General features: G+C 45.6%; 1 protein-coding gene and 1 long non-coding RNA gene across 2 annotated transcripts in view; one reads left to right on the forward strand and one right to left on the reverse strand.

The window, feature by feature from the left end:
* The window catches only part of MEX3C (mex-3 RNA binding family member C), a 33,008-nt gene extending 13,053 nt beyond the window's left edge, over window positions 1-19,955 (reverse strand). The window contains exon 1 of the mRNA XM_039544329.1: window positions 19,003-19,955. Coding sequence (XP_039400263.1) covers window positions 19,003-19,693 — 691 coding nt within the window. The 5' untranslated portion in view covers window positions 19,694-19,955. The remainder of the gene's footprint in view (window positions 1-19,002) is intronic.
* Window positions 19,956-20,065: 110 nt separating this feature from the next.
* Window positions 20,066-25,227, forward strand: LOC120407944. Its single transcript, XR_005600346.1, has 2 exons — window positions 20,066-20,219; window positions 24,871-25,227. It is a non-coding gene; the product is annotated as an uncharacterized LOC120407944 (long non-coding RNA).
* The last annotated feature ends 1,025 nt before the right edge of the window (window positions 25,228-26,252 follow it).

A 26,252-nucleotide genomic window follows, 5' to 3' on the forward strand; every position in this document is an offset into this window, starting at 1 on the left:
GTTACTTGAGGTGACTCCCAATTGGTGGTGCAGTGGGGCTAAAGCAGGCTACCTGCCTGCCCCGGCCCCACGCCGCTCAGGGAAGGGGCCAACGCTCCCTTCAGGCCCCTGAGTGGCGGGGGGGGGGGAAAGAGACACAGACATGGCTCCAGATGCTGCCTCTCTTTGCAGGCACCTCCCCAACAGCTCCCATTGGCCAGAGTTCCCCGTTCCCGGCCAATGGGAGCTGCGTGGACGGTGCTTGCAGGCAGGAGCAATGCACGGAGACCTCTGCCTCCCCTCCCCTGGGGGCATGATGGCTGCTTCTGGGAGCAGCATGGGGCTGGGGCAGGCAGGGACCCTCCCTTAGCGACAAACCTGCTGCACCACCAGACTTTTAGTGGCCAGAGATCGCGATCCACTGGGAGAGTCTCCAGGATTGACCAGTTAATTGTGATCGACCAGTTGGTGACCACAGGTCTACACTATAGCACTGCAGTGCCATTCCTATGCTGCTATAGTGTAGACACACCCGTAAACATTAAGAAGGGAACTCCAGTCCCAATTTCCCTCAATTATTTCCTTCCACTAAAATTGAAGTGACTCCTCCGAACTGATTCTTCAGAAGTGGGAAATTGGGCATGGATATGCAGAGGCAATATAGTCAAAGAACACTTACTGTTAAATAATCCTTCTCTCCTTCCAAATGGTCTCAGAACATCCCCAGTGATAGGTGGTTAACAAGCAGTAACTACCCAGTTGTGGGGTGAACATAAAAATGGCCACACTGAGCCAGACCAATGGTCCATTTAGGCCAATATCCTGTCCAGACAATGCCAGCTGCTTCAGAGGAAGTGAACAGAACAGGGCAATTATCAAGTGATCCATCCCCTGTTGTTCAATCCCAGTATCCGGCAGTCAGAAGCTTAGGGACACCCAGAACATGGGTTACATCCCTGCCCATCCTGGCTAAAAGTCATTGATTGATCTATCGTCCATGAAATTATCTAATTCTTTTCTGACCCCAGTTATACTTTTGGCCTTCACAACATCCTCTAGCAATGAGTTCCACAGGTTGACGGTGTTGTGTGAAGAAGTACTTCTGTAGGTTTGTTTAAAATCTGATGCCTATTCATTTAATTGGGTGACCCCTGGTTCTTGTGTTATGTGAAGGGGTAAAAAACACTTCTTTATTCACTTTCTCCAGACCATTCATGATTTTATAGGACATCCCCCCCTCCCCCCCATGGGGGATCTGACAGATGTCTATAAAGCTGAACAGTCCTAGTATTTTTAATTTATTCTCATATGGAAGCTGTTTCATACCCCTAATCACTCTTGTTGCCCTTCTTGTAACTTTCCCAATTTTAATATATCTTTTCTGAGATGGAGCAACCAGAAATGCAAACAGTATCCAAGGGGTGCGGGCATATCATGGTTTTATATAGCATCTTTATGATTTTTCTGTCTATCCCCCTTTCCTAATGGTGCCCGATATTGTCATCTTTTTTGACCGATACTGCACATTGAGTGGATTTAAAAAAAAAACTATCCACGGTGATTCAAAGATCTTTCTTGGGTTGTAATAGCTAATTTAGAAGCTGTCATTGTATCTGTACAGTTGGCATTTTTCCAATGTGCATTACTTTGCATTTATCAACAATGAATTTCATCTGCCACTTCGTTGCCCAGTGACCCAGTTGTGTGAAATCCCTCTGTAACTCCTCAGTCTGCTTTGGCTTTAACTTTGAGTAATTTTGTATCCTCTGCAAACTCTGCCATCCCTATTTACACCTTTAACCAAATCACTGATGAATATGCTGAACAGCATTGGCCTCACTACAGATCCCTAGAGGACCCTACTATTTAACTCTCTCCATTATGAAAATGGAACATTTATTCCTACAGTTGTTTCCTGTCTTTTAACCAGCTACTGATCCATGAGAGGCTCTCTCCTCTTATCTCATGACTGCTTACTTTGCATAAAAAGACTTTGGTGAAGGACCTTGTGAAAGACTTTCTAAAAATCCAAATATTCTTATTATTCAAACCCAAGTACACTGACTGGATCACCCTTGTCCACATGCTTGTTGACTCCCTCAAAAAATTCTAATAGATTAGTGAGGCATGACTTCTGTCTACCAAAGCAGTGTTGACTCTTCTCCAAATAGTTTGTTGCTCTCTCTCTGATAATTCTGTTCTTTACTATAGTTTCAGTCAATTTGCCTGGTACTGAAGTTAGTCCTGTAATTGCCAGGATTGCCTCTGGAGTAAAAAAAAAAAATCAGTGTTATGTTAGCTATCTGCCAGTCATTTGGTACAGTTTGTAGGTCTGCAATTTTATATTTGAGTTCATTCAGAACTCTTGGGTGAATACCATCTGGTCCTGGTGATTCAGTACTGTTGAATTTATCAATTTGTTCCCAAGACTCCTCTACTGACACCTCAATCTGGGACAGTTCCTCAGATCCATCACCTCAAAAGAATGTCTCAGGTGTGAGAATCTCCCTCACATCCTATGCAATGAAGACCAACAGAAAGAATTCACTTCGCTTTTCTGCAATGGCTGTGTCTTCCTGGAGTGCTCCATTAGCACTTCAACCATCCAGCGTTTGTTTGGCAGGCTTTTAGCTTTTCTGGCTTTTAGTAGTTGATCTTCAAATTCTTTTTTGGCCTGCTTAATTATACTTTTACACTTAGGGAAAGTTCTCATGCCAACATGGAGCATCTTCACCAGAGACGCGCTGTATGTATGTATCTCTAAGGAAAAGGATAAATGGACACAAATCAGACATTAGGAATGGCAATATAAAAAACCTGCAGGAGAACACTTCAACCTCCCTGGCCACACAATAGCAGATCTTAAGGTGGCCATCCTACAGCAAAAAAAAACTTTAGGACCAGACTTCAAAGAGAAACTGCTGAGCTCCAGTTCATCTGCAAATTTAACACCATCAGCTCAGGACTAAACAAAGACTGTGAATGGCTTGCCAATTACAGAACCAGTTTCTCCTCCCTTGGTTTTCACACCTCAACTGCTGGAACAGGGCCTCATCCTCCCTGATTGATCTAACCTCGTTATCTCTAGCTTGCTTCTTGCTTGCTTATATATACACACCTGCCCCTGGAAATTTCCACTGCTTGCATCCGAAGAAGTGGGTATTCACCCACGAAAGCTCATGCTGCAAAACGTCTGTTAGTCTATAAGGTGCCACAGGATTCTTTGCTACTTCTACAGAACCAGACTAACACGGCTACCCCTCTGATGCTGTATGTATAGACATGCCTTTACTCTGTTTAGCTTTTTTGGTCCTCTTACTCTCTTTTTTTTTTTTTTAAATTGTGGTATACATTTAAGCCTCTATTATGGTGTTTTTTAAAATGTTTCCATGCAGCTTGCAGACATTTCACTCGTGCCTGTTCCTTTTAATTTCTGTTTGTCTAGCTTCCTCATCTTTGTGTAGTTCTCCTTTTGAAGTTAAATGCTACTGTGGTGGCCTAAATTCCCACACTAGTGCACATAACAAAATTCATTCTGCACGTCGGTGGGAAAAATTAGAAGGAACACTGGTGGTGGCCTTTAGTATTTCTCCTCCATCCCCCCCCCCAAAAAAAAGTATGTTACATTTAATTATGTTACAGTCGCTATCATTGAGCAGTTCAGTTATATATTCACCTCTTGGATCAGATCTTGTGTGCCACGTAGACCTAAGTCAAGAATTTGTCTCTCTCCTTGTAGGTTCCAGGACTATCTGCTCCAAGAAGCAGTCATTAATGGTATCTAGAAATTTTCATCTCAGCATGCCATCCTTGGGTGACATGCACCCAGTCAATAAAGGGACAGCTGAAATCCCACATTATTGAATTTTCTATTTTTATAGCCTCTCTAATCTCCTGGAGCATTTCACAACCATCACCACCAACCTGGTAAAGTGGTTGGCAGTATATTCCTACTGCTATACTCTCATTATTCATGCACAGAATTTCTATCCATAGAGATTCTATAGTAGTTTGTGTCAAGATTTTTTTACTGTATTTGATCCTATGCTTTCTTTCACATATATAGTGCCACTCCATTGCTCCTTCCCCCGTACAACCTACTCTGTCATTCCTATACATTTTGTACCCTGGTCAGGGCCAGCTCCAGGCACCAGCTCAGCAAGCAGGTGCTTGGGGCGGCCCAGGAAAAGGGGCGGCATGTCAGGCTCTTCGGCGGGGGGTCCCTCAGTCCCTCTAGGAGGGAAGGACCGGCCGCCTAATTCGACAGTGGCATAGTGGAACAGGCACTGATCGTGATCACAGTTTCCCCCCCCCACACCGTGGGTCAGCAAAAACCCTGGAGCCGGCCCTGACCCTGGTACTGCCAAGTCCCACTGATTATCATCATTCCACCAAGTTTCTGTGATGCCTATATCAATATTTGCATTTAACACCAGGCACTTACTACCATTCACCCATTTTAGTAATTAGACTTCTAGTGCTTGTATACAAGCATTTATACAATTTGTCAACATTAAGTTGTGTGCCTTCATGTGATTTAATTGAATGGGACTCTTTCATTTGACTGTTTCCCCTCAATTCCTACCTGTACTTTATCAACATCTATCCTCAGAGATGTCTCTGCCCAAATAGTGTGCTCCTCTGCACCTGTTGGCTTTCCCGTAGTTTAAATAAATAAATCCATCCTCTACAACTTTTTTAATTTTACACGCCAGCAATCTGGTTCCATTTTGGCTTAGGTGGAGCCCATCCTTCCTGTATAGATTCCCTTTTCCCCCCAAAAGATTCTCCAGTTCCTAATAAACCTAAAACCCTCCTTCCCTATACCATTATCTCTTCCATGCATTGAGACCCTGAAGTTCTGCCTGTCTAACTGGGCCTGTGTGTGGAACTGGAAGCACTTCAAAGAATGCTACCATGTGGATCCTGGACTTTAATCTCTTATGTAGCAGCCTAATTTTGGCCTCCAGGAACCGCTCTCGTACCCTTCCCTATATTACTGGTATCTGCATGTACCAGAACCACTGGCTCTTCCCCAGAACTTCACATAAGTCTGTCTAGAGGTCTCGAGATCAGCGCAACCTAAGGTTATGTCTACATTAGCACTTTTGTTAGCAAGCCTTTTGTTGGTCAGGGATATGAAAACCCAACAAACCACCTCTACCAACAAAAGCACTAGTGTGGACAGCGCTATGTCGGTGGGAGAGCGTTTCCCACCGACATAGTTACCGCCGCTCATTGGGGTGGTTTAATTATGCCAGTGGGAGAGCTCTCTCCCGCCCGGTGGCACAGAGTGGCTACACATGAGACCTTATAGACGCACAGCTAGAGTGGTACAGTTGTGCTGCTGTAAGGTCTGTAATGTAGACATAGCTTAAGTCTCCATTTTTTAATTTTTTTTTTGGAGAGAAAAATAGAATTAGAACCTCTTCCTCCTTCCCCTCCCCCCAGACTACTGAGGTTCTTCTACATTTCCCATTTAAAGAAACAGCTACTGTGACAGTTTGGTGGATGTATCTGTGTCAACTGAAATTCCATTTTTGCTTTGTGAAAGCCATGTTGTATTACAACTTCCATTTTCAATGTAACTGTATGATGGCTGTGAGCATTCATTGTGCCGCAGGAACTTCCTACCCAATGTGTCTGGGAAACTGTTACAGCGCAATCAAGGGGCATCAACCTTGAATGGCTCTGCCTCAGTGGAACAGCGAGTATGGCAGCAGGGCCATGGACGCTGAAGAACTCTGCCCAGAATCTGAGAGGGTTGCAGCCTGGAAACTCCCCAAACAGAAGCACAGAAAGGAATCAGAGGCTGGAATGTTCTCTATGCAAAGCAGGCGATTTCACTGCCAGAAGGCCATGGACAGGGCAAGAAGGCTGGGTCTAAAGGATTCATGGAGGCAGTAAGGTCACAAAGGACTGCATTTAGGAGTGGTGTTGTTTTCCTATACAAAAACTCTTTAAAGAGTTTGTATGTATATTAAATTCTTTTGCTAGAGTGGTTTCTTGCTTTACTCTCCTGCCACACTGTGCCAGAGTGTTCCCAGAAAACCAGAGCTCCTACAGGCAGGTGGACTCTGGAGGGGAACATGTCTAAGCAGCTAGGAGGAGAGGGGAGTCAGGACGGCAGATGCATTTGTTCCAAGATCTAGGCAGCTGGACTTTGGGGTCTCATTGCCATAGAAAGGAATCAGACAGGGAGTGACTTTGAGACATGCTGAAGCAGAAAAGCCATCAGTCGCTTCAAGTCCCAGAAGACTTAGAAGCACACAGAGAGCAGGCTTGGCACTGGTTGTAGCAGCTACTTTTAAACAATTGTCCAAGTAAGGATAAGCAGCAGGGAGTGAACTTTGTTTAGATTACAGTAGCACAGAGGTGGGCAAACCATGGCCTGTGGGACCCTCCTGCCTGGCCACTGAGCTCCTGGTCCAGGAGACTAGCCCCCGGCCCTTACCCTGGAGTTCCCCCTCCCCTGCCGCCTCAGCTTGCCCTGCCGCCGGAGCAATGCTCTGGGCAGCTGGGCAGCCAGCTCCTGCGGCAGCACTGCTGCAGAGCCCGGCCTGACCTGGTGCTCTGTGCTGCATGGTGTGTGGCTGTAGCGCCGTCAGCCACTGGTTGGTGCTCCAGGCAGTGCGGTAAGGGGGCAGGGAAGGGGAGAGGTTGGATAGAGAGCAGGGGAGTTCAGGGTGGTGGTCAGGGGGCAGGGGTGTGGATAAAGGTCTGGGCAGTCGGGGACAGGGACAAAGGGGGCGGGGGGTCTGGGGAGGGTGGGGAGTCAGGAAGGAGGGGGGGTTGGATGGGGTGATGGGGGGCAGTCAGGGGCAGGGGTTCTGGGGCTGGTCAGGGGGGAGGGTGGATGGGGCAGGGGCCCCGGGGATGGGTCATCAAGGGGCGAGAAGCGGGGGGGGGGCATGGATAGGGAGGCACACTCCCTTCCCCTAACCAGCCCTCCATACAAATTTCCAAAACCCGATGCAGCCCTCAGGCCAAAAAGTTTGCCCGCTCCTACAGACCTCAAAAACTGGGGCTTCCATTGTACTAGGGACTGTACAATCGCATAGTAAGGTTACTGAAAATCTCACAATCTAATCAGACCAGACAAAAGGCAGGAAGGGAGAGAGGAACAGAGAGGTGAAGTGATGTGCTCAAGTTCACAACAGTTTGTCTCAGAACTGAGAACAGATCCCAGGCAGCGACCTCTTTCTGTACCATGCTGCCCCTTGACTGGACTGCATTGTCAGCCTCTAAATTCTAAATCTCAATGATCCACAGCAATTGCAGTTCATTCCATATGGATCAGACGGTACTCAAAAGAAGAGGGGAAAAAACAGACGGCCTCTCGGGCCTCCTCTCACGTGATGCTTTAAAGATGGTGCAGATGTTGACAAATTTGAAGGATCAGATAGATGCCTATCTTGTTTTCCTTTATGCCATCATCTACGCTGATGATTCCTGGTAGGTAGTGACTGAAGACGATGACGCTGCAGACAAATGGCCGGTCCTTTTACCTTTGTCAGCTTCACACCATCACCCATGTCGGCAGTCTCTTTCATAACTTTCCTCTGAATGTTTGAGCCACACAGCCCCAACTGGCAGTGCTCTTCTAGATGGTTCCAAGCTTGTTGCAATGGACGTATTCACGACTCATGGAAGCAGTTCTTGAGTAATTTATTTTCAAAATGGGTGATGTCAAGGTAGACACATGGATCCCTTTGCCACCAAGTCTGAGGTGAAATTAGGTTCAGCCTGTTTTTCAGAGAGGTGGCTATAGAAACAGGAGATGCCTCCTCTTTTACTTCCAGTTGCAAATACAATAGTACCACAAAGCAGAACCCTGCGGGGAATTATTTTTTAATCCCGCTTCCATCCTGCCCTGCAATATCCACTCCCACCTGCTCCCACATTGTTTCTTGAATTTTTATCCTACTCCCCATGGCAGCGGGCTCTGCGATACCCCAGCCCCACTGCAGGGCTCTACCATGAAGGCAAACAATACTAGAGGAAAGTAAGTTATTGAATGGTACAACAAAGACTAAGTGGAGCTCTGAAGGGACCTTTCCAAGTGGGAGAAAGACAATGTGTGGGTCTCACATGTTAAAAAAGTTAAAATAACTTGATAAAGATGACATTCTGGTCCCTCTGCTCATTAAGTTACCACTGCAATCAGAATTAAGTGTTTAATTACACTGCGTTATCTGGAGTCTTTTTACGGACCTGTGGAACATTTCTATACTGATTCATTCTTTACATAGCTATTTACAACTCTTTCATTATAATTTAGTCATGCTTAGTTGTTTCCTTTTTATAACGCAACAATGTCTGCTCTTTTGGACTTTGGCTTTATATCTGAGTACTTTCAGTACGAGACAAAATGCATTGGGCCAAAGGGTTTTATCCAAGATTTCAGATTGTAAGCTCTTTGGGACAGGGCTTTTCCTTATGTGCATATAGTGCCTACTGCCAGGAGTCCTGGCCTTAGCTGGGGCCTACAGGTGCTACAAATAAGTGAGGGATCTAGAGTGCTGAACTCCCTACTGGTTTTGATGACAACTGAAAGCACTCAGCTTCTTGTAGGATCAGGGATCCTCCAACTCTTAAGACGGACTTATGACAGCTCCTTGCAAAACATCCAAGTAAAAAATTTGGGGGGGGGGGGGACGGGGACAATGGAGAAATCACTGTTATTTACCACGGTAACTGGTTATTAAAGAATTTTGCCTCTGTGGGTTCACAGTGGTGGGATATGACCCCAACTCCACTCCTGTCAAGCCTGCGGTGTCTGCACAAGTGCCCTTTCATAGCATTGAGCAGCTAAGGTAAGATGTATGTATGTATTATGCACCAACCACTCTAGCAAGACTAAAGAACACAGAAGACATGATGGGACTAGACAGAGGCAACAGTCTCAGAGAGCCACTAATTACGAACAACAGATTCTTGGAAGGGGCCTCTATTTTCCCCATAGGAAGTCTAGCACAGAGTACAATTCTAGCAATTCAGGAAGGTGTGCTGACAACTTCTAGTTTACACAAAGACAGTAGAACTGCTCTCTGAAAGTGGGCTCTAGGTGCCCAAATCAGGAGAGTAATGCTGGGTAAGTCTGTGTACAGAACCGGTAACAGCCCAGAAGACTGTTATGATAGACATGTTATGAGGTGGGCATTCAATACTGCCTTGCCCTAGAAGTGTAAATTCAAGTGTCATGAGGTAGACAGTCCTATACAGGCACTGACTGAATGAAGCAGTTTTCTTTACACTGTGCTCTTTACACACAATAAGTCTTGCGGATTTCCTAACTGACTTAGTCAAATAAAAACTCCGATCTTTTGACATCTGGGGTATACACAGAATCATTTCCTTCATGTGAGAATGAAATTTTGGAAACAACTCCACAAGACTAATGGTCTGATTCAGGTTATTTCATAAAGCAAGAATGGTCATAGCCTGGGACTGTGAATTGAACTTGGCCTCCTCAGCTCTGCCACAGACTGTGTGACCTTGAACAAGTCATTTAACCTGTGCTTCAGTTCATCATCAGTAAAATGGGGGTAATAGTACCTGCCCACCTCAAAAGAGTGTTGGGAGGAGAACAATGAGTGCCTAGACAGAATTCAAACACCACATTTGGTGTAAATCAGGGATGAGGAAAGTCTGCAACTCATTCTTCTCAGATCTAAGTGCAAATGAAAATATAAGCAGAATGATAAATATTCACCTATAAGGTAAACACCTAAACTGGCACGCATCAACCTTGTCAGCACCAGCTGGGGTCCCATTGTACATCAGATTATTTGACCAGTGGGAAGACTAAACCTCTACAGTCATCCCACTGCAGATGCCTGAAAACAGAGCTGTCCACTGGCAGACGATATGCTGAAGTGATAGATACCCTTGACGTCAGACTACAAATCCACTAAGTTGCCCATAATACAGTAGACTCCTCACTTAACGTTGTAGTTATGTTACTGAAAAATGCGACTAAGTGAAATGATGTTAAGTGAATCCAATTTCCCCATAAGAATTAATGTAGATGGGGGGTGGGGAGGGTTAGGTTCCAGGGCAGCTTCCCCTACTCTCCAAGCACCAGGGGCAGGGGCTCAACCCTCAGCCCACCCACTCCACCCCTTTCCTCAAGCCCCCACCCTTGACCCTCCTCTTCTCCCCCCTCCACCTCCCACCTTTGCTTTGCACACTGCCTCCTGGCTCCTCCCCCCTTCTAAACACCCCAAACCAGCTGATTGCCGGATTTTGGGAGGCGGGAGGCACGGGGAGGCCTCGCTCCTTCCCTCTCCCTCCTGCCCGGCGAAATCAGCTGGCTTACGGCGTTCAGGAGGCAGGGAGGGAGTGGGAGTCTGTGTGCCGAGTCCTCACTCCTCCTTCCAAAACGCTGCAAGCCAGCTGATTGCCACGGGCAGGAGGAGGAGAAGGGAGAAGGTGCTGATTCACAGGGTCTGCCGGCAGGCGCGTAGGGAGGCTGCCAGCTGTGGAGAAAGCAGGCAGCCAAACAACGTAAGAGTGGAGCACTGCACAACTTTAAATGAGTGTGTTCCCTAATTGATCAGCAACGTAACAACGTTAAGTGAGGAGTTACTGTACAGAACGTGGAGGTAGACTGTAGATACAGGCTATTTAGAAAAAAAGCCTTTTCCATTTCTGAGAGTAAAATTTCAATGAAGATCATTTTCTAAACTACAGCAGAATTTTCTGCACTTTTATAAAAGACATGTCAGGTCAAAAGTAATTAAACGTCCCATGATTCAAACAGCAAGACAAAGCAATTCCAGACTGGGATGGAAGGCAAGATAGCAGGTCTGAAGATAATGGTAAGAAATACTGAGGCTCCACAAAAATATTGTGTAATAATTACATTTGGCCCATGTTGCAGCAACCAGTATAACTTAGGCTCTGTCTATCTTCATGACCAGTGGTAGAATAAATAGACAATCAGCTAAGGACATGCACTGAGGCTCGTCACAAAGAGGGCTATGGCTGCACAGCCCTACTTCTTGAACAGTAGACCCATCTGTTTAATCCATCAACTGTGATGTTCCTGAAGCCTATGAACTGATACTGTGTTCTCTTTGCCTTCCAGACTGAGAAATAGTGGATGCACTTGGGCAGTCAGCAATCCCACAAAGCCAATGTCTCCTGCCAGAGTTGCACCTCCTTTTTTGTTTATGTAATATACAGCTGTAGTTCTGTCTATTTGTTAGCATTTTAACAATGCAGCCATTGATCAGTGGCAACAGAGATTTTAGAGCTCACTTTATAACTCAGCTCCTGAACACTTATATGGAACTTAGTCTCCCACACATTCCATCAACCCTAACTGGTCAGCTTCTGGTGATGAGATCCTCGACCAAGAAACATCTGTTTCAATTACAATAGTTGGGGATGGAATACTGAAAAACTCACTTCAACACACGGTGGCAGCTTGCAGACAAACTGAAGAATAATCACCAGAGCTCCAATGTCATCCATATTTAGAGTGAAATTTGTTGCTAACTAACCTTGCTAACTTGAAATAAGTTTTTATAAAGGTGTCTCACATGAGAAGCGGCCATCTACTCCATTAGCCTGAGGCAAGAGCTTACTGATTTTAGATTAAGCTCTCAGAGGAAGATTGATTCAGGGACATTTAACAAGCTCTATTCCGGAAGAAATGGCCTCGGGCAGTCCATGCTAGCCCTTCTGAAAAGTTATTTGGGTAGGTACAAGGCCCCATTCAACTATCAATACGTTATAAATCTGCAGACTGCAACAGTCTGCAAGTCTCATGAGAAGAATATGCTAATACCAGAGATGAGTGGCAACCAGTGCCAGGCACTCTGAAAACACCTTTGGCCCAACAGAAAAACCAGAGAGCAACACCTTTTATTATTAGTAGTATTACTGTAGCACAAAGGAGCCCTACTCACAGACCAGGACCCCACTGTACAGCACCTAGCACCAAGAGAACGAAGACAGTCCCTGCCCCAAAGAACTTGCTATCTATCTATAAAGGTCATCTGCCACATAAAAACTGAGGTATTTTCTGTGAGTCACTCCAATAACTATATGAAAGTAGTCACCTTTAAGCGGAGAATCTAAATTCGGTCTGGAGGGAAAAGGTAGAAAACAATGGACGCGAGCTTGAACTGCCTAATAAAGTTGGTCAGTTTTTGGAGGCCAACTGTGGGAAGAAGGCAGTCTCAATATGCGCCCTGATTGCCCAAGCAAGAAAACCGAGACACCTCCCAGGTAACCCTTTAGGTCAGAAGGCCCAACTGTCAACACTGTCAGCTGCCCTCCCAACAGCCTTGACTAGTACTGATGTGTTTTCAATTCAAATCTCTATAGTGCATAACTTCCAAGTCGTCAATGCCAAAAAAGGGATATTGCCCTCTTGCATTTGAGGGCAGTAGAGTTTCCTGGCAATTTGCTGCCTAGGACACAGAGCCTCATATGAAACAGCAGTAGCATATGGTTTGTACCATCAACCTAGGAGATTTGAAGTATGCAAGTGTAGTGTATTATGAATTCAGAAAAAGTGTGTGTGGAAAAATATGGACAGTTAAATACCTGGACAGACAGAGGATATCTGGAGAGAGCTACCTTTTAAAGAAGTACCTGAAACTTGAAGTAGAGTTTTGAATTTCCTGGACTTCTTACCCTTTTTTAAAAACAAAACAAAATCTTAAGCTTCCAAGGCCCAACAAGATTTTTTTTAAAAGTTGCTGATAAATTTACAACCCAATGTCAGTTAAAAAGGTTTATGGGGTCCCTCCCCCAAATCATCATCTTTTTCATCTGCATCTGAGAACTGGCCCTTGACCTTTCAGCTCAATTCTTACAAAATAGGTTTTAAAAAGAGGCACCTTGCTGATCCCGCTGAAGCACTGCATCTAGTGGTATACTAGGGTCATGGTCTTGCTCAGATTGTTAAGTCCATATGTATCATGTGGGGAAACGTTCAAGATCTAGTAGCTTTGCTGACGCAGCTTGTGAAATAGCTTCCCCCAGGACCAGTTAGTCCAGTGTGGTTTAGAAAGTACATTAGTCTGGATTTATGTAGATGTTCATACATGAAAATCCACAAGATCTTTGGCAAGTGATATAAATGGAAAAACTGTACACTTCAGGTGTGAGCTGAATGGGAAGGGCTAGAGGTGAAAAAAACATATGTTAACTACTGCAGGTGGTAAAATGGTTCCCACTCTACAGTGACAACTGTTTGTTTTTAAAGCACTAGCAGTTATATATGTTATTTACTGCCTACACTAGAGCTTTCTATCAGGGGAAGTGTATCCATGGTAGCAAAAGAAGGAAGTTTTAGGAGGTAAATAAGACTACTGTGGACAAAACATCTGTGGTTTATTTTTCCTCCTCAAAATCCTGCATGTCTGGAACATCTGGAAGGCTTCACCCAATCGCCTTCCACCACTGCCCCCTAAACCACATTTTTGTCCTGTTTTTGTTTTTTAAATTCCCACTTCTATTAGCAATGTTGGGGGCCCACGTAGGCAGCCCAAGTCAACAGTTTTCGGAGTTTGGCTATAGACTTATGTGACCTTGCGCAAGTTATTTAACTCATCCTTTGTCCTGCCTGCCAGCAGGTCTCTATCCTCCCCTCCTTTCTGCCAGTGCTCAAAAGGCCTCTCTACATTGTGGAAAACTTAGTGGTTTCAGAATTTATAAGGAAAATGTATTGTTTTGGAAAAAATGCATAAATTCATTGGAACAAATGGGTTATACCTTCCTCCACGTGTTTTCTAATGGGACGTGAATGCTCGCAGTAGGAAGACTAGGACTGAAACGTATACGACTATATCACTAAGGCCACGTCTAAACTACGGGTACTATAGAGACATAGTATGGCGCCATAGCTACGCTGCCATAACCCCGTAGGGTAGATACAAATTACAACAACTGGAGAGGGTTTTCTATCACTGTACAAACTCCAGCTCCCTGACCTATGGTAGCTAGGTCGACTTAAATGTTCTTCCACCAACCAAGCTGCATCCACAACAGAGATTAGATTGGTTTAACTATGGTGCACAGGGGTGTTGATTTTTCACACCTCAAGCGCAGTAGCTATCTTGACCTGTTTTAAGTGTAAACCAGGCCTGAAGCAGCAGCCCTCAATGAAGCATCATCTACACAAGAGAAGTGCAAATTTGCAACTTACACATCAACAGAACCTCTGTAATTTGCACTTGTGAGGTTGCATAGTGTGGACACCCTGCACTAGTGTAAACCTGCTGAATATGTCTACACAACACAGCTCCTTCAGCTTGGACTACACTTTAAAATTAGGTCAACGTAGCTACAGCATTCAGGGATGTGAATGCACGCCCCTGAGCGCCACTGCTATGCCAACCTAACCCCTGGTGTAGGCCAAGCTAGGTTGACAGAAGAATGCTTCAGTTAACTTATAAAACTTAAAAAGTTATTTTTCCTCCCTTGGTATCCTGCTGTTAATTGAACTGTCTTGTTAGACTGACCTCACACTTGGTAAGGCAACTCCCATCCTTTCATGTATTTATACCTGCTCCAGTATTTTCCACTCCATGCATCTGAGGAAGTGGGTTCCAGCCCATGAAAGCTTATGCCCCCAAAAATTTGTTAAGTCTCGAAGGTGCCACAAGGCCTCCTCATTGTTTTTGCTGATACAGACTAACACGGCTACCACTCTGAAATCAGTGAAGTTGGCTCCCGTTGCTCAGGGAAGTGGAGTTCTCACAGCAAAGAAAAAAATCCCTCCCATTGCTGTAGTTATTTATCAGCACTATGGAGTTACAGCAGCATAGCTATGGTGTCACAGCAGCATAGCTATGGAGCCGTACCGATGCCGTTATACTGTTCGTAATGCAGACGTGGCCTCCAATATCTAGGCATTAAGGATATCTGTCAGTTCCCAGCACAAGTCCCGAAAGTGGGAGGGTTGTGGGAATAGCAATCCAGAAGGGTAAGTGCTGTATCAATATTTTAAAGTATTGCATAAATTAGCATTTTTAAAATATAAATACAAGTATTTTGTGAGTTATATTTAAACTGGCAAACAGAAGTCAGCTTACACCTTTTTTGCTTTGCTATGGTATATAAAAAATGCTGGCAGTACATTCCCACGCCCCCCATTAAAAATTCAGCTTGGCTAAAGAACATTTTGTTAAGTTCCAATCACCCTAGCTCTTCCTTTTAAATGAATCCTCCAGGAAAACCCACACCAGATTTGACATTCCTGATATTTCCACGATTAAACAATCAGGAAACACATATTATGAGAACACCTTCCAGGTCCTCTTTGTACATAATAGAGTACCAAAAAAAACAAAACAAAAAAAACAAAACAAAAGGACACATTGTAAGAGCATTCACGGGTCACCTTTAAATTGCATCAGCACTGCATACAAATATTCTTTTTATTAAACAAAAATATTATAAAAACAGGAGGCCCATGCAGTGTGTTATAGAAGCTGTATTAGTTCAAAATCAGAAAGCAACCAGATTTTCAGGAGATATGATGGGATAATCACATTCAACAGTGCAGTTGCAATGTCCTTACTAATATTGGAATGGACACAAGGAAGGCAGAATTTAGCATCAAAATCAAGAGCAGCAGTTCCCAAACTGTTGTGTGTGAGCTTGATGTCCTATCCATTCACCTCAACACACTTTAAGAAGGTGGTACATGAACCAATCAAGTTTGGGATCACTGCTCTATCAATACATGTGTAGACTGCGTGTGAGAACAGTTCTATTCAATAAACAGAGATACTAGAAGAGTAACAGGTATTTCTAAATACAACTTTAAAAATTCCTTTGATAAGTATACCACTTTTATACCAGCTATTTGTTTAGCTATCTGAAGTACAGACTTCCTTTAGTGAGTTGCAATACATCTTTAAGAAAAGCAATGCTTTTATGACAGCGTTTTTGGTAACAAAAGATAGTAATGAAAATCCTGAGTTCTCTTTTCTGCTACTTGTCCTCTTCTGAAGCCATCATTCTGTTTTTGGCATGGTCTTCACCACAGCAACTAAGTGTTTTATCACAAACTAAAAAATATGTCAGCTGAGGAATAAAAAGGATGCAGAGCAGATGAACACTTCAGGAACAAAGATCCTGTTTTCATGCAAACTCCATTGTGTGGGTCATTTAAAACAAGAAAAAGTACTGAAGAATATACTATAAGGAACAATCCTAAACTGGTGAAGAATAAACTGGATACCTAATGAGTCTTTCACATCTAATTTCTATGATCCTCTGAAAGAGGAAGAGAAATACAGAAAACAACAACATTTTTCAATTCTGTTTTCCATTACGCGTGACCAAGTCTTTACTCACTTGTGTTTATTTCCTGGAAAAGCATTTTCTCTTCTGAATACTGAAATTTGTTGCTTTCATGGACACGCTTTTAAAGAAAATCTCAGACCTGTGTAGTCAACCCTATTGCATGGGGAATCAAGGGGCATATTCCTACTCTAATAATCTGTAAACGTTTGATTTTGAAGTTTGTTAAATGAACACTTCAATTATTTATACCACAGAAATGATTAAATAAAAAAAGGTACTTGTGTATAGGCTTTTCACGAACAAATAAAGAGAAAATCCTTGACCTGAGCAGCTTACAGTCCAAACAGATAACAGACAAAGGATGGGGGAAAAAAGTACACCCAGTGAATGAACTGTGTTTAGAATGCATCTTGTTAGCTCCACTTATTTCGTATCAATTATTTTTACTATTTAGTTAACTTTGTTTTGAGGAAACACCATGGACTGTGTAGTTTAACTCACCATTTGACTCAACTAGAAAATGTAAACAACGTAATACAAAAAGGGAAAGGGAACAGTGTGTTTTGTCTAGGCACCTAACTTTAGGCAACCATGTTTGATCATTTAGGCCCTCCTCCTTTACAAGTTAAAAAAAATGCTTTTAATTTTCTTACCAGAAACACTTGTGCATGAAATGATCTTAAACACCCCCATCTTTCTCTCCCACACTGATACCACAAGAAAGTGACACTACTGAATCTGTGACATCACAAGCATGACTTTATCATGAAAGCATGATTTGAAAAACAAACATGTGACTTTGCAGTAAGATCAACAGGAAGCAAAAACTGGAGTGTGAGGGCAAGAACACTTAGTCAAACAAGCGACAGTTAAAAATAGCAACAAGAGAAATAACACACATTTATTCCCCGTTAAGTTTGCTCACGTGGAAGTCTCATCATCTTATTTGTCTGAATGAGCATGAATGGAAGTTTGTCATAATAAAAGGACTAAACATGCTATTCTGGAAACATTCAGGCAAGTGACAATCTTCATTCACATACCCAAAGAAGCCAATGAGACTACACTCATGCATGTGTTTGCAGAAATTGGCCTAAAGTTAGTAAATTTCAAACTCAATTTTACCACAAATTGTATTTTTTTTTTAAAAAACCACCACACTGAAAGTAAAACAAACTATTTGACCTCAAGCAGATTATATTGAAATTTATGGCTTAAAAAGTTTCACACACACAAACAAGTAATCACCACTAAATGTATGAGCCTGAACTATTCTTGCACTCAGCTCTTTATGCAGGCTTCCCAGTCCATTCCAGTCTCACATTTTATTACATGCAAAGGCCTGTTCCCACCAACCCCGAGCCCCGTTATTGTATCCCCAAACAAAAAGATAGACTCATAGAATATATGGGTTGGAAGGGACCTCAGGAGGTCATCTAGTCCACTCCCGTGCTCAAAGCACGGCCAATCCCCAACTAAATCAAAGACTGGGAGAGTTAGTTTAAGGGACTGGTTGGAGAATTTACCCCACTGACTGAGAATGAAGAGAGGCATTCATTCAGCTCTTTCATGCCATTATGCAAACCTGAATAGCTGCAGCTACTAAAACTGAAAAAAACCTTATCAAGTTTACCCAAGCAGTCTTTGATTCTAACAGCCTGCCCAGAAGAGATTACAGCGCTACCCCTTCACAACCGTACCTCTGCCTCCCTACAGTGGCTTGTGCTGGTTTATGCTCCAGCGGTTGTCCAGCATCCCCTTTCTCTGGAAATAAGCTATACTCTACCCCTCCATGTCTAGTTAGTAACCTCAGTCTGTTAAACAGACTCCAGTTTCCCATTTTACCAGAGCTGTCCTGCGCCAGCTCAGTTCTGCCATCCTGCCCCATTGGTGCACCCAGGCTTCAGGCCACTTGACTGGTAAATTTCACCTTCCCAGAGTCCTACCCTTTTTAGTATAAATACTCACCACCACCTTGCCTCAGCCAGTGATTGTTGTGGCTCTGGCATTCTGCAAGTTTCCCCAGCCCAGGCACTACTGCCCATCACCCTGGCAGAACTTGCCTTACCAACCTAGTGCTCACCCCTCAGGGAGCTCATCCCACCCAACTCCCGGCAGGAACTTGGCCCAGTCCCCGCAGAGCTCAGCTCACCCATCCGGCATGCTAGTGCCTATTCTCCTGGCAAGGCTCAACCCTCACCCTGCTTCGCCTCTGGGGATACCAAGTCTCCTGGCCAAGGTTCACAGCAACACAGGTCCCCTCTTCAGGGGCTGGTCGCCAGCCATCTTCCGTGGAAAGCCCCCCACACCTTAACAGATCCTCATATGGGCATTCACCTCGCTGGGGTGCCCCCTCCCACCGCAGGCCCAGAGTCCCCAGCCCCCCTTGTAACATCCGCCCACGGTCACCTGCCAGGCTGGCCACACCTCTACCCATGGCTAACACCCTCCGGGGGCTCCCCCGGGATCACCCCACCCCAGGGAGCCGGCCCGAGCCCTCCCCAACTTCTCAGTCCCAGGCACCTCCCCGGGGCCTCCCTGCCCCTGTGGAGCCAGAGCCTCACCTGCGAGGCTCAGCCAGGCCTTCTCTCGCACGGCCGGGCCCGGGGCCTCCCCGGCCCCTCCATCCTACCAAGCGGGAAGGCCTCAGCCCCGCATCTCCTGCTGGCCTCGCCTAGGCCCCGTCCCCCTCTCCTCGGGCACGACTCGCCCCAGGTCCCGACTCCCCTTCGCCCGGGCGGGACTCACCCTGACGGCCGACGATCTCGGCCACATGCTCGGAGCTGGGCACCGGGACACACTCGGTGGTGTTGACGCTCTTCCTCCGCAGCAGCGCCGCCTGCTCCCCGTTCAGAGCCGGGGCCGCCGCCGGCCCCCCGCCTAGGCCGCCACCGTAGGCGTGGGACAGCATCGCCGCCATCATGCCCTGGGGATCGTCCGCCCCGTACAGCACCCCGGCCACCGCCGGCTCCGGGGCATCGAAGGCGGCGGCGGGGGAGAGCAGCACGGAGCCGAGCCCGGGCAGCAGCGGGTGAGGCGGCGGCGGCCCCCCCGGCGGCAGCTGCGAGGGCGAGGAAGAGGAGGACGAGGAGAGCAGCAGCGAGGCCGGGTCCTCCTCCTCCTCCTCCGCCAGCAGCTCCTCCTCCAGCTCCAGGTCCCCTTCGTCCTCGACCTCCTCCGCCCCGTCGGGCCCCGGCTCCCGCGCCGGATCAGGCAGCGGGGGCAGCCCCGCCAGCCGCTCCCGGGCCTGCTGCCGGGCGGCCGCCTCCCCGCTGCCCGCTAGGCCGTGATCGTGGAGGCCCAGCCCGGCCAGGCACTCCCGCAGGAGCAGAGCGTCCGGCTGCTGGAGCAGCAGCAGCGGCGGCGGCGGGGGCAGACGCTGGGCCTCGGGGGGCTCCTCCTGGGGGCAGGCGGCGGCGGCGGCACTGCCGCTCGGCATGGCCGGGGGCGGGGGGCTCGGCTAGGTCCGGGTCCTACTGCCGCCGCCGCGGAGCCTAGAGGGGCAGCGTCCCCTCCATGCCGCTGCCGGGGACACCGAGTGACGCGGGGCAGGGGGCACCGGGCGCGGCCTGGGCGCTGCTGCCGCCGCCGCGCTCAGCGCTTCTTTTGTTCCATCGCTTCCCACTCCAGAAAGAGCCGCAGGCGGCGGCGAAGGCAGCTGCAGCCCCGCCCTCCCCGCCGAGCGATTGGATGGTGGAGCCGGTGCCGGGGCCGGGGCAGGACTGGGAGAGGAGGAAAGCCCCCACCCCGAGCATGAGCAGGCGCTGATTGTTGGGGCGGCCCAGCGCTTATTGTGACGGCGAGGAGGCCGGGCTGGAGCTCCCTTCCTCCGCCTCCTCCCCCGGCTTGGGTCAGGTCAGGGCGGCCGCGGCTCTGCTGCTAGGGGAGGAGGCATCGGGGCTGGCACAGAGAAAGGGCTCCGGAGCCGCCTGCGAACACGTGCGCGGGGAGCGGCCCCAGCAGAGGTTCGGTCGCCTGAGCATGTGTGTGGCTGGCTGGAGAGCGGCCCGGGGTGGGGCTGCCTGTGCCCGGAGTCCGCGTGTCCTTAGAGTGCGGCGCTGGGTGTCTGTCTGTGCTCGGACTCGTGTGTCCCGGGAGCCCGCCGGGGTGGTGCGTGTACCTGGGGCATGCGGACTAGCTGCGAGTTTCCCCCGAGTATCCCAGCACCTTTTTATTTCAAATGCGGAATACCTAGAACAAGCCTTTCCAGGCTGTGTCCAGAAAGTCTGAGTCTCTGCCCATGCGGGCTGGCTGCTGAGATACTGCATTGGGGTCTGGGTATCATTTGGTTGCTTTTGTGCTCAACCATAATGAGGTTTACTCCAACAGTAGCAATACTAACTGTACACTTGGAGAGCGATGTTGCTCCTTTTTGACCTGAGCCACTAGTAAAATTTCAGGACCCCAGGGATGCTCCACTTTAAAGCAGAAATTGATTAAGTCTGATATTCACTTTGATGCATCTGTATTTATTTACAAGGAACTATAAAGTCCTGCTTCTCAGCGCACAGGAGGAACTAAGAACAAAAGGAGCAGTTTTGTAGCTTATACAGACTCAAGCCTCTGTAGCCAACAGACTCCAAAGCTCTCTTTGTCTTGCTTTTCCCAGTGTCACACTACTCACCAGTTACTGTTTGGCTTTCTTGCTGTCTACTTCTGCCTCTTGCTCTGTTCTTGTCTGTCAATTGGTGTCTGGCTGTGTGTTCTCTTTCCCTCCCCCCCATGCCCACATGTTTGAGTTATAGGCCCTTAACCTACTCTTACTATCTTAAATGAAGAGCACGTTCACAGATCAGTTTGAACAAGTTTTTAACTCAATCTATAACAAGGCTTCACCCAGCTCGTAACAGTATTTTCAGCCGTTCACGTAAGCTGTGCGCCAACTTTCGTTCTAAACATAGTTATGGCCATTTTCCTTGAGCCCTCCGACAAGTTTCACAACTCTCACACAGTCCTCTCTCAAAAGTAAATGAAACACCCTGGTTAATATTCTGGTATTTTTCCAGTGGCATTCGTCCCAAAGGGCAACTCCTGTGTAGCTGCTCTATTAACCACCCCCAAGGAGCAGTGAGAGAAGTCTTGTGCCAACATAGCACTGTCCACACCGGTGCTTTTCTCAGTGAAACTTACATTGGTCAAGGGTGTGTTTTTTTGACACCCCTGACCGACAAATATTTTGTTGACAGAAGTCCTAGTGTAGACAAAGCCTAGTGTGTATGAATGGTTGCAGGATGAGGGCTATGATAGGAAATTAACCTCACATAAAAAAAATTCTTGCATTATTTTTTTTCTTCCTCATTCTGGGCCTTTGACCTGCATTGGGATGTTGACTCAGTATAGAACCAGAAGAGGACCAATTGTTCTTTCCGCATGGATGGAAAGAACAAGCAGTTTTCCTGCACTTTTGTTGGGCTAGTATATGCACCCTCTTCAGTTTTTTCCTAGCACAAACAGTGTTTTTTGTTCATTCCCAGTACAAGAGCCTTGGTAAATCCACCCTATTTAGAGGCATATTATTGAATACTGCAAAAAAGAAAAAAAGTAAAGTTTATTATTACATTTGCTTTCATTATAGTTTCTAATGCAATAATAGACAGTTGGCATACAAGTGTTGGTGGGTGTACCGTTTATCTGTCTCTCACATTTGTCCAAACAATTCAAGTGGTTGTCAGCCATTAAAGGGAACCATGCAATGTAAGTCGGAGCTGGAGAACAGAACACACAATCAAGAGTGAAACACCTTCAACAGGCGAGAGTCCCACATCCGAATAGCCTAGTGGCTAGAGCACCGTCCCAAGAGATAGGAGACCTTTGTTCAAATCCCTTTTCTCATTAGGTAGAAGTGAAGAATTGAACTGAGGTCTCTAGTATCTTGAGTGAGTGCTTCAGCCACAGGGCTAAAGTTATAAAGGAAGTTTCTCCTCCAGCATTTCTTGCAAAAAACAACTTAAGTGCTTGACTCCAGGCGAGGGTTCCCAGAACCCAAATCTGCCCCCACTCTCTTAAAAAAACTCAAGAAATGCAATCACCACTAAGAACTTTTACAAATGGACCTTCCTAGCCTTCTCTGAAGTAATCTCATTAATTACTCATTCCAGTCAATCTGCCTTGCTTCCAAGTTCTATTGAAGTAACTGCCAGATCATTTAACCTTTTTCTGCCCCGTGGATGCTCTTGCTTAGTTTTACCTTGCTGAATCTCCTTTCATTAGCAGCTACAGTTACAGGAAGACCACAAAATTATACAGTGTTGTTTCTTGCATCTAAAGACCTTTTGTGAATGTAGCTAAGGAGATCAACGGGTGCCTTCATTTTCAAGTCATCCTTAAAAATTCACTTGCAAAAACTGGTGAAAAGCTCAATCTTGTTCTCAATACTCCAGAGTTTACATCCTCAGGATAGCTGCTTGGTGAATTTTGTGTGTGCTTCTTTAATCTTCACTCCTGATACTTTTAAGTTTCTTGCCCATGAAAAAAAGCAAACCTTCCTCTGACTCTATCGTACTTATGAATCCTATTCTCCAACTGTGTTAATATTGTGTCTATTACGGAGTTGAAAACCTTGCATTCACAAGCTTTTTCAAGATTGGATGACCTTCCATCTTTTGCAAGTTTACATAGCATTACTCTCCTCCTTTGAGATAATTTCTCTTTGAGCTGCATGGATATTGCTAAATGTTTGAAAACAATTATCAGCCAAACCAACTGGGAGGAAGAATTTAATAAGAAAAATGTGAATGGTAATTGTTTAAGAAAACTTTACTAGCTGCCCCAAAACACAATCCCACAATTGAGGAAGGCCATTTTTTTTAAATCAATCTGGTTTAGAACGAAGTGAAGGCAGCTATAAAAAAAATAATGCAACAAATGGAAGAAAGGGGAAGTTGACAGTAATTAAATATAATTCAGAAGCAATGAATTGTGGAAAATTGATAAAGGAAGCAAAGGGTTACAATGAGAAACCTATGGCTAACAGATTTAAGGACAATACGAAGAAGTTTTTAAAGTATATTAGGAACAAAAAGCATCCTGACGATGGTATTGGTCCATTACTAGATGGAAATGGTAGAATTATCAATAATAATGCAGAATAGACAGAAATGTTCAATAAATATTTCTGTTCTATATTTGGGGAAAAAACAGATGTAGCCATATCATAATACTCTTTCAGTTCCACAAGTGTTGCAGGAGGATGTTAAATAGCAGCTACTAAAGTTAAACATTTTAAAATCAGCAGCTTTGGATAACGTACATCCAGCAACTTTAAAAGAGGTGTCTGAGGAGTTCACTGGACCATTAATGTTGATTTTCAATAAGTCTTGGAACACCAGGAAAGTTCCAGTCGACTAGAAGAAAGATAATGTTGTGCCAATATCTAAAAAGGGTAAATGGGATGACCTGGGCAATTATAGGCCTGTTAGTCTGACATTGATCCTGGGCAAAATAATAGAGCAGCTGCTATGAGACTTGATTAATGAAAAGGAGGGTAATATAATTAATGCCAGTCAACGTGGGTTTATGGAAAATAGCTCAAAGTAACCTGATATCTTTTTTTTATGAGATCACAAATTTAATGCCATATACTTAGACTTCTGTACAGCATTTGACTTGGTACTGCATGACATTTTGATTAAAAAAAAACCTAGTAAGATATAAAATTAACAAGGCATATATTAAATGGATTGAAAGTTGGCTAACTGGTAGGTCTCAAAATGTAAATGGGGAATCATCAAACAGGTGTGTTTCTAGTAGGGTCCTGCAAGGATGTGTTCTTGGCTCTATGCTATGTAGCATTTTTATTAATGACCTGGAAGAACATGTAAAATCATCACTGATAAAGTTTTCAGATGACACAAATATTGGGGTAGTGGTAAATAATGAAGAGATCAGGTCACTGATATAAAATGACCTGCCTAGTAAGTTGAGTGCAAGCAAACAATATACATCTTAATATGGCTAAATGCAAATGTATACCACTGGGAACAAAGAACGTAGGCTATATTTAGGGGATGGGGGACTCTATCCTAGGAAGCAGTGACTCTGAAAAAGATTTGGGGGTTGTGGTAGGTAATCAGCTGATCCTGAGCTCTCAGTACAACTCTGTGGCCAAAAGGGCTAAAGCAATCCTTGAATGCATAAATACGGGAATCTTGTGTAGGAGTAGAGAGGTTATTTTACCTTGGCATTTGGCACTGGTGCAACAGCTGCTGGAATACCGTGTCCAGTTTTGGTGTCCAAAATTAAAAAAGGATGTTGAAAAATAGGACAAAGAATCACGAGAATGATTAAAGGATTAGAAAAAGTGCCTGATAATTAGAGACTCAAGGAGGTCAGTGTATTTAGCTTAACAAAGAGACGGTTAAGGGGTGACTTGTTCACAGTGTGATGCTGGTAAACGAAGTATGAGCTCTGGCCAAGACTGTAGGCATTAGCTATGATAAAGTCATAGCTGGAAACCAAACCAGCTCACCCGTATGTTAGTTTTGTTCAAAATAGGGAATAGAGAACGCAGTTAGTGATTAGAGTCTATAAAATAGTTATAAGTTACTGCATGCGTTAATCTCACCTGTAATGTCTGTATTCCATGCTGCAAGGTAACATAAGTTTGTTTTATAATAGTAAAGATGCCTGCTCTGCACTTGTGAACTCAGACAGGAAAGTGGTTCTCCCCACTCATCAAGAAGGACTATCAAGACTTAATGGGCCATCTATCACAAAAAGCTTTGTTGATTGCCGCATCTACCCATGAAGAAGTTGCATGCAGGAGCCCTCGTTCCATCAGTTGAACTTGGGGAGAAGATGATGTAAAGATGCTCATAAGAAGAAATGGTTATCTCACAGGGCCAGAGACACTAAACTAAGTCAGAGATCTCCAGGGGTTACCCCTGGGTCTGCCCTGAAAGATATTTTGAAATGACAGACTACGACATCTCTGTCATCGGTAGGAACCATAGATAGTAAATTCATTTATGTGTATATGCTTGCTTGATTCTGTAAATAACTCTTATTTCTTTTTCCTGGTTAATAAACCTTTAGTCAGTTTATTACAGGATTGGCTACACGTGTTGTCTTTGGTGTGAGATCTAAGTTACAAATTCATCTGGGATAAGTGACTGATCTCTTGAGACTGAAAGCCACCTGAATATTTTGTGATTTTTAGAGAAAGGCAGGGGACAGTGGGGAGAGGAAGGGGAAGAGAATGGGGCAGGGTCCCAATGGGGAGAGAAAGGGGGAGGGGATAGGAAAGAGAAGGAGATGGCGGGCAGGGGGCTCAGGAACCCAGCATGTGGCATCCCCTCAGCAGCAGCAGCTTGGGCTGCCCCATTAAGCAGGCTCATCAAACCCCCACCCTGATGAGCCCCACCCCCCTGAACCTGGACCACTTCAATGAGCTCTCCCTCCCCCCCCCACCCAGACCCATCACTCCACTGAGTCCCAACGAGCTGCAACTGGCACCACCCCACCAAGGCCCACACCCCAGCACCTTAGCCCCAACCACCTTCACCTGGACTACCCTGCAGAGTCCCATTACCCCTGCAATGAGCCCCTGGGTAACCAGATCCCCCATGGAGCTGCCCACACCCATATTGCCCCACACAAAACCCTCTTACCCCACACCTGGATCCCCCCACACTAAGCCCCTCCACACTTGGATCCTGTTGGGCTGAGCCTGCCAACACCTGGTGGCACCTGGCGCAGAGGGCCGGGCCCTGGGGTGTTTCTGGGGCAGCCTCACCACTGAGTCCATATCCTTGTGGGGAGGGGATGGTGGCTGCAGGATGATCTCCCACCTCCATGCAGCAAGTGGCCTGTGCACCCCACTGCTATGCTGGAGCCTCCACATTTATTTATTGACAAATTAATTTTGCGGACTTTTAAAATACTGTGCAGAATTTTTATTTTTTGGCACAGAATTCTCTCAGGAGTAAAAGTGGGGTGTTTCACTAACATGCTGTAGGAATCATTTTGGGGAAGTTTTGTGGCCTGTGTTGTACAGGAGG

The sequence above is a fragment of the Mauremys reevesii genome, linkage group 6 (assembly GCF_016161935.1).
Source record: "Mauremys reevesii isolate NIE-2019 linkage group 6, ASM1616193v1, whole genome shotgun sequence".
In the NCBI taxonomy this organism is placed as follows: Eukaryota; Metazoa; Chordata; order Testudines; family Geoemydidae; genus Mauremys; species Mauremys reevesii.